Source organism: Coenobita brevimanus, chromosome 25 (genome assembly GCF_032717465.1).
Source record: "Coenobita brevimanus isolate Jiangsu-jjx chromosome 25, ASM3271746v2, whole genome shotgun sequence".
NCBI lineage: Eukaryota > Metazoa > Arthropoda > Malacostraca > Decapoda > Coenobitidae > Coenobita > Coenobita brevimanus.
In genome coordinates this window covers 44,592,504-44,601,436 of record NC_136978.1, presented here as the reverse complement: position 1 = coordinate 44,601,436, position 8,933 = coordinate 44,592,504, and the positions used below count along the sequence as shown (strand labels likewise).

The following is an 8,933-nucleotide window of genomic DNA, read 5'->3' as shown; positions in this document are numbered from 1 at the left end:
ATAGAGGGTTTTAATGTGAGGCCCTCGGCGATGGAAGGGACCAACAAGCCACATTTTCTGAACTGCAATTTATTACAGAAAATGTAACATCAGTCAATCCTCGTTTAGTTGCACTGACTTGGACATCTCTTCCTATGTTTAAAACTCACCATATATGAGTATATACCGGTATATTTTTTTCTTTTTAAATTTTACTGCCGCCAATGCCAAGGTGTTAGTTTTACCAATGGAAGGTACTGTACTAACATCCCCCTGACTATCCTGCACAGAATCCCTGGTGAATTTAAATAATGGAAGGTACCATTATCTACCAGACAATGCATACACCAACTACCACCACAGCCACAGCCATATAATGTCTGGTTTTGATGAGAGAGAGAGAGAGAGAGAGAGAGAGAGAGAGAGAGAGAGAGAGAGAGAAGGAATAGGCCAAAAAAGAAAACCTAAAGAAGGCCAATTTATATATATAAAAGAGCCGCGGTGTTTGTTAGTTTGTCTGTCCTTCAATCACGCCCAAACCAAGGACCAGAGACCCCAAGACCCCTATACATTCTGAACCAACGTGACCCAAGGATGGTTTTAGGGGGGTCACAATTCAGATCTGGGTCATTTGAGGTCACAGGTAGAGTGTTCGCCTTTTTGGCCCGGGCAACGCCGGGTACCCCTGCAGCCCAATTTTTGGCATGGAGACTCACATGACATCCAGTTCTGACATAGGCTATGTGAGGTTGACCTCCGAGGTCATTTGAGGTCACCGGTAATACATGCCCGAACGACTGGACCCAGCAGCCCATTCTTTGGCATGGAGACTCACATGACCTCCAGTTCGGACATAGGCTACATAAGGTTGACCTCTGAGATCATTTGAGGTCACCAGTCTGAGGTCATTTGAGGTCATTGGTAATAGTAAACAAGTGCGCACAAATACTGTGCGTTAGTCAGAGAGAGCTGAAATGGAAAGTTCCTGGACCTCATATAATCCCTCTTCAAAAGCATCAGAGGTACATGGTCTTTCTGGAGTAGAAATGAAGATTGAACTAGAACAAATAGGAGGCAGTGATTCTCAAACTATGGGTCGCGACTCACAAGTGGGTCGCGAGAGGAATTTTAATGGGTTGCAGGGACATAGACTGGGCCTAATGCCTTTAATGTATTTGATTTACTTAACTGAAATTGTAATTATCCTTATCACACTATTAGTATTTTCACAATAACTACGATAGGCTCTATACTGGTTACTTTCTCTCTCTCTCTCTCTCTCTCTCTCTCTCTCTCTTATTTTTTTACCCTGTGGGTAGCGAAGTCTTCAAATATTCCCAATAGGGTCACCCATTAAAAAGTTCGATAACCGCTGAATTCGTGTTCTCCTTTTTGGCCCGGGCAACGCCGGGTGCCCCTGCTAGTAAATAACATAATTGTGAATGAACATGCAAAGTTCTGCCTGGGTTTGTTGTTGGCGTAGTGAAAATGAACATAGATACTGGCACACAGGAAAGAAGAGGTAGCAATAGAAAATAAGTCAATAGATAATCGTAAATAAATAAGGTGTAGTGGGGTTGTTTTCACCTAACAGAAATCAGTGACTACAAGAAATGAGTCTCCTTGGTTACTAGTTAAGCCAATCACTCCAAGTAATGAGTCTCCTTGGTTACTAGTCAAGTCAATCACTCCAAGTAATGAGTCTCCTTGGTTACTAGTCAAGCCAATCACTCCAAGTAATGAGTCTCCTTGGTTACTAGTCAAGTCAATCACTCCAAGTAATGAGTCTCCTTGGTTACTAGTCAAGCCAATCACTCCAAGTAATGAGTCTCCTTGGTTACTAGTCAAGCCAATCACTCCAAGTAATGAGTCTCCTTGGTTACTAGTCTAACCCACCGTCCAGTCTGCCTACACGTGGCCATTACCTGAGCTGCAAGGGGTTAGGGATCTGTCAGGCTACACCAAACGCAATACAGTTAAACAAACCAATTACATAATGCAAAATGTTTCCTTTTTGCTGTGTATATACCTGCCTTATGGTGATGATGATGATGATGATGTTATGTTGATAATGATGATATGTTATGATGATGATGATAATGATAATGATGATGATGACAGTGATGATTATATGATGATGATGATGATGATGATAATGATAATGATGATGATGACAGTGATGATTATATGATGATGATGATGATGATGATGATAATGAAGACGATGATGATGATGATAAGATCTAATCTGACATGACCCCCACCCAACCTAGCCCAATACTCCAGCCCAACTCAACCAGTGCTCTCCCTCCCTCTCTCCCTCTCTCTCTCTCTCTCTCTCTCTCTCTCTCTCTCTCTCTCTCTCTCTCACCGTGGCCGTCTGGGAGTATTTCCAGCCCACACACACAATGCCCCTTTGTTGCACAACGACCTAACTTACACCCTCATCTCTTTACTGTTATACTCCCCTCTCTCTCTCTCTCTCTCTCTCTCTCTCTCTCTCTCCAGACACACACAACACACACAAGCACACTGTAACACACAAGATGTTTATAATACACATAGATGCACACACGATGATCCATAAACACACACGCACGCAGAGAGAGAGAGAGAGAGAGATGTCATCAGTGTCAACCAAGGTCGTTCAGCTCCAGTCATAACGACCAACAAGGCTTTCTAATTACCCTCATTAACTGCCTAATTACCCAAGCTGTCTCATTACCCCAAGTGTTTACCTAGGTCGCTTGATTGGAGAATTTTCTAACTAATTACTGTCAGGTATCTACAGTATATATCTATATCCATCTGTCTATCTGCCTGTATATTTTATGTATGTATGTATGTATGCATGTATCTGTCTATCTATAATGTATACGATTAATATTTATATGCATATATGCAAACCGCATATATATTATATATGATATGTATACGAGTAATTTATCCATCCATCCATCCATTATCCAATCCTACGTTGCCCCATGAGGAGCGTAGGAGCCCGGGACTATATATAGTATTCCGGCATGTTTATATGTATGTATACTAGTGCTCTCTCTCTCTTTGTCTCTCTCTCTCTCTCTGTCTCTCTCTCTCTCTCTGTATATATACGGTAGAGAGAGAGAGAGAGAGAGAGAGAGAGAGAGAGAGAGAGAGAGAGATAACTAGAATGGTACCCAGCAGAGCACATACCTTCGCCAAGGCCCGATCTCGCAATGTTAAAGAAAGTGAAAAAAAAAAAAAAAATCCTGGATCCGCAACTTTATCCAGATCCTCACCAAAATTGATTAGAGTCTATTCTGGGCCATGGACCATTCTCCTACCAAGTTTCGTGAAAATCCGTCCTGTAGTTTTTGTGTAATCTTGCTCACAAACCAACCAACCAACAAACAAACAAACGGACAGGGGTGAAAACATAACCTCCTTGGCGGAGGTAATTAAATAAAATGATATACCCTTAAGCGAAAACAAAACAGCTTTTCAGTTAGAAATAACGAACAGATTTCAAGCTCCAAGTAATGTCGAGGGTGACACCGATGAGCTGAATGACAGACTAACAAAAGTGCTAAGAGAATCAGAAGCTGTATTAGGGAAGGCTAATACAACCAAAACCAACAAGTATCCAGAAAAGACACTCGAGCTCATGGCAAGGAAAGGGAATGGATGTAAAAATAAAGAAAGATTAAATAGAACGAGAGGATTTAAATAAGCTTAAAAACAGAAGACAGAGATAAGAAAAACGAAAGAGAAACATGGACCAGATCAAAGAAACCATCAAAATAGGAAAAAGTCTGAAACAGGTCCCAAGTAAAATGGCACTAGGAGAGCAACAAATGTAGCACTGAAAGACAAAAACAATGAGGCAATTGAATGCAGAGAAAAGATAATGAAGAGAGTTGAAGAATTTTATGAAGAACTGTATGCATCAAAGACAGAAGTACCAATAGCTAAGTTTTCAGTTGACACAAGTGAAATACCTGAGGTAACACCAGATGTAAATATTTCTCTTAAAAATATGAAAAGAGCGAAGGCCTCAGGAGAAGATGGAATAGTAGCAGATTTACCGTTGGATGCAGGAATACAATTACAAATCAGGCTCGTCCACACGTGGTGTAATGCAATTGTTATTTTTCTTTACAAAAAAGGCGACTCAAAAGATCTTAGTAAGTATTGTCCCATTACCTTATTATCAGTTATTTACAAACACTTCATGAAAGTCCTTACGAAAAGAATGACAACTAATTACGAAGAAAACCAACCTCGTGAACAGGCAGGATTCCGAAGCGGGTATTCGACAACTGATCACCTACACACAATGAATCACCTAATTAAGAAAGCTACAGAATGCAGTATAACAAACCACTGTGCTTAGGTTTTGCTGATTATGAAAAGGCTTTCGACTCAGTGGAGCACATAGCAATTATAAATTCATTGCGAGAACAGGGAGTAAATGAGAACATTGTGCTCGAAGACATATATGAAGCGGGAACTACTACAGTTAAATTACATGAAGACTTGAAAAAAATTAAGACTGAAAAGGGCTTGCATCAAGGAGATACAATTTCACCAAATTATTTACAGCATGCCTAGAAAGCATTTTTAGAAAGTTAGAATAAAAAATCAAAGAGTAAACATTGATGAAGAAAAGCTAAACCACTGACGATTTGCCGATGACATTGTCCTAATCTCAGAAAAAGAAGAAACATTGCAAGAAATGTTAAATAACCTGAACAGAGAAAGTCTCAAAGTAAGGCTAACGATGAACGGGAGTAAAACTAAAGTTTAATCTACGCACGCCAAGAGCGTATAAGAAAAGAAATACTTGTAGAAGTCGAGGTGGACAATAACTTGTGGCAAGTGCTAAAATCAACAAAATACCATGATTGCAAAATAAAAAAGACCCATTACAGTTGGATGGAAAGCTTTCGGTAAACATACAGACGTTATGAAAAGTAACTTGCCACTATGTATGAAACGAAAAGTAGCCTAGGGTATAATGACTGTGTAATTCCAGCTATGACGTACAGTTGAGAGACCTGGAAACTGACCAGATCGATGGAAAATCAAGTAATCCATTCTCAAAGGGGAATGGAAAGATCACTGTTGGAAATATCTTTAACTCTTGTGTGGTGTTCGGGTCTGTGGGACCCGTTTCCAGTGTTTACCAAAAAAAAAATGATGCAATTTATTATTATTTCAACTTCAGACTCCTTGGCCTTGGCTCATTTTCTGTGAAGAACATATAAAATAACACATTTTCAATGACTTCACACCGTACACCCCTCCTACACGTTTATATTACACATGTGGTGTTCGGGTCCACTGGACCCGAGGGTAATAAAAGTGTAGAGATGCTGTGTCCCTTCACTCTGTCCTCCTCCTGCATGGCCTGCTGTTAGTGTGTGTGTGTGTGTGTGTGTGTGTGTGTGTGTTTTCTCTGCTCCTGCTATTCACGCACACGGTTACAACGTTGCTACATTTCAAGCACCGAAACCTATCTGCTCCCACATTCCTGCACATTTTACCCTCTGTCTTGCTGGAACCATTCTATATTTTCGTACACTCTCATCCCACCTGCAGATTGGGGGTGGAACACTATCTATCTATATACCTAGGCTGCTTCCCCCAAGGAAAGGGAGGTACAACACAACAAATAAATAGCTTTGCTTGTGTGGCTCTGCATTGCAGGCGATCAAGATGGCGAAAAGGGTCTCCGTGCAGAGGGCCGTAGAGATGATTTTCGAAGAGATAGAAGCTTGGGAAGATAAAGAATAGGAAGATATTTTCAGAATTTGAAGATCGCATTTCTGTCAATTCAGAGTCTGACAGTGAGTTTGAAGAAGAGGATGAAATTGACCTTGAGCCAGCTCCAAAACTAGCCGGTCAGCAGCCAGCTTCAGGCCTCCCACAGAGGTCAGCCACAGGACCAGCTCGTCAGCAGCCAGCCACAGGACCAGCTTGTCAGCAGCCAGCCACAGGACCAGCTTGTCAGCAGCCAGCCACAGGACCAGCTTGTCAGCAGCCAGCCAGAGGATCAGCCCATCAGCAGCCCACAGCAGGACCAGCCAGAGGACCAGCCAGTCAGCAGACAGCCCACCAGCAGCCAGCAAGTGGAGAAATATGGACGTCAAAAAATGGTGAAATTGAATGGTATCCTCGCCCAAAGAAAGAGCCACCCTGAAGGGCTGCCAATGTGATAAAGATGCATCCAGGGCCAACACGGATGGCAGTTACTCACGTGCAGGATATGGTGCCTTCTTTTGAACTTTTCATCCCGGATGACATCCAGAAAATTATTTTGGATTGCACTAAAATAGAGGGAAGGCGTGATTTTGGAGAGGGGTGGAAGGAGATGGACCAAACCCATTTACGAGCATACTTTGGGCTTCTTATCCTTGCTGGAGTTTTTAGATCTAAAGGGGAATCCACAGAATCCCTGTGGGATGCAGAAACTGGCAGAGAACTTTTCCGTGCCACAATGTCTCTGGAAAATTTTCACATTATTTCCAGGATTATCCGCTTTGATAACCGTGAGATGACAGACTAGCTCGGTGGCAAAGAGACAGGCTAGCTGCCATCAAGACAATGTGGGACAGGTGAGTGCACTGCCTCCCACTGTTTTACTACCCTGGCCCTAATGTCACTGTTGATGACCAGCTGGTGCCATTTAGGGGCCGCTACCCCTTCAGGCAGTACATGCCATCAAAACCTGCCATGTACAGAATAAAGATTTGGGCTACCTGTGATGCTGCATCATCATATGCATGGAACTTGCAAGTGTATACCAACGAGGCCAGATGGAGGAGCCTCTAAGAAGAACCAAGGGATGAAAGTTGTCCTGGACATGACACAAGGACTCAGTGGACATAACATCACATGCAATAACTTTTTTACTTCACACAAGCTGGGACAGGAGCTCCTAAGCATATTATTATTAACCATATATGCTGTCTTTATTGTCTGCATTTGGGATAAAGTAAAAATCTGGTATTTTTACAGAAATTGTTATGGCTGTATTGATTTAAAAACCCAATAATGCGGCGGGTCCACCAGACCCGCAAACATTGGCTGCGTAACAAAAACATGAACACCACACAAGGGTTAAGTGACAGGAAAAGATCAACTTAGGTGAGAGAGCAGACTACAGTCAAAGATATTATAGAAGTAATAAAAGGACAGAATTGGAGGTAGGCAGGTCATGTTGAAGAATAAGGGATAACCGATGGAGCAAGAGGCTGGCTGATCGGACTCCAGGAGAGAGGAAACGTTGCAGAGAAAGGTCAGACAAAAGGTGGAGAGATGAGATAGAGAAGTATGCAGGGAAAACGTGGCTGAGATTGGCTCAGTCAAGGAATTCATGGTGAAGGTTGGGGAGGCCTTTCTTCAGCAGTGAACTTGCATTTGCTGCTGCTGCCGCTGAAATCTATCTATCTGTCTATCTATCTATATCTATATCTATCTATCTATCTCTATAATATATATATATATATATATATATATATATATATATATATATATATATATATACACACACACACACACACACACCAGTGTTTGCTCGCAAAAATTGGCTGGACTAACTAATAGCCTTACCATCACAAAATGTGTGCAAATATCATTATCTTTGTTTCCATACCATTACTCAGCCCACAATGACCAATTCTGACCAGAAAGTCGAAGAAATGCTTTTCGTATATTTTCACGCTCTTCAGTTCGCTACGATTTCTCTTTTTTCTTTTTTCTCCTGACATTCCCTGGACTTACCCCGATCTAATGCAAAAAGAATTAGATCGATATCTATTACCGTTCTTGTGGAAGAAACTTACAAACGCACAGATAGACACACACAGACACAGCTTGACTTTATTATTATTGAGATTACTCAAAGTGTTTAGTTATTATCCATAACTCTGTCTGTTTATGTTTCTGTGTGTCCTTCTATATATCTATCTGTTTTATCTTTATCTATGTCTACTTATCTTTCTTTTATCTATCTAACTATCTAGCTATTTTAATCTATCTTTCTACCTACCTATTTATCTATCTATCTGACTAACTACCTCCAGTGGGGTCTTGCAATATCCAAGAATATGGTGGACAAAATGCGCTGCATATTGGATATTTCGCATATAAGAAACCATTGAATCAGAGGAAATAAATATATATGGTGGACATCTCAGCCTATCTTTGTCATTTACGGTACTTCCCCATTACTGTCCTTTTAAGAAAGACCTTTTTTCAAAGAAAGATAATAGATCTGTGAATGTAGTGTGCTGGGTAGCACTCCATTTGTATAGTTGCAGGCTTAGCAGCCTCACTGCGCCCGTCCACTGCCAGGCTTCCATAAGTCTTGACGGTTTGTATAATCTGCTCCTGGATCTTGAGAATGTTCCTCCCTGTCGATTCACCAAAGCCAAGTTCACGTCCAGTGTTTAAGTTCCTTTCACCCTGTTCATTCAACTCTATAACCTTTATTTTCAGCTCCAAAGTGATCCTCTTATTTTCGCCCACCTTTAGCAAGGCGGAGCGATAATGTTTTTGCCCACGTCTGTTTGTATGTTTGTGTGTGTGTGTGTGTGTGTGTGTGTGTGTGCATCTGTTACCATTATATCTCATGAACTGATTAAGCTATCAACATGAAACCTTCAGGGTATCAAGATATGGCCAAAATCTTGGACAAGTTCCCAAATTGGCACTCGGGGTCAAGGTCAACTTCACCAAAATGGCTGCCAAAGGTCTGACGGGCGATTAGCATTCGGCTCCCGAATGCTTTTTTCATTCTTGGAGTGAAGCTGTGGGGCCATGATATAACAGGCGAAATACCCCCGCTAATACCAATACACCAGTCCTGCATGAGACAGCCTCAGCATGTATTCAATATGGACGGTGGGTGTTAGCGCCGAAGTGGTGACATGTAGAGGTGTATGGTATGTAGGAGGACTGCTGGGCCTTGAT

General features: G+C 41.6%; 1 protein-coding gene across 1 annotated transcript; it reads left to right on the top strand.

Moving 5' to 3' along the window:
* The first annotated feature begins 6,180 nt into the window (after positions 1 to 6,180).
* LOC145393837 (uncharacterized) lies at positions 6,181 to 6,525 on the top strand. The gene has a single exon (XM_080267880.1). It carries the CDS (start codon positions 6,181 to 6,183, stop codon positions 6,523 to 6,525), a length of 345 nt encoding a protein of 114 aa, XP_080124006.1.
* Positions 6,526 to 8,933: the final 2,408 nt, after the last annotated feature.

Coding starts and splice junctions, on each gene's coding strand:
- LOC145393837 (XM_080267880.1), top strand. CDS start 6,181: ATGCATCCAGGGCCAACACGGATGGCAGTTACTCACGTGCAGGATATG.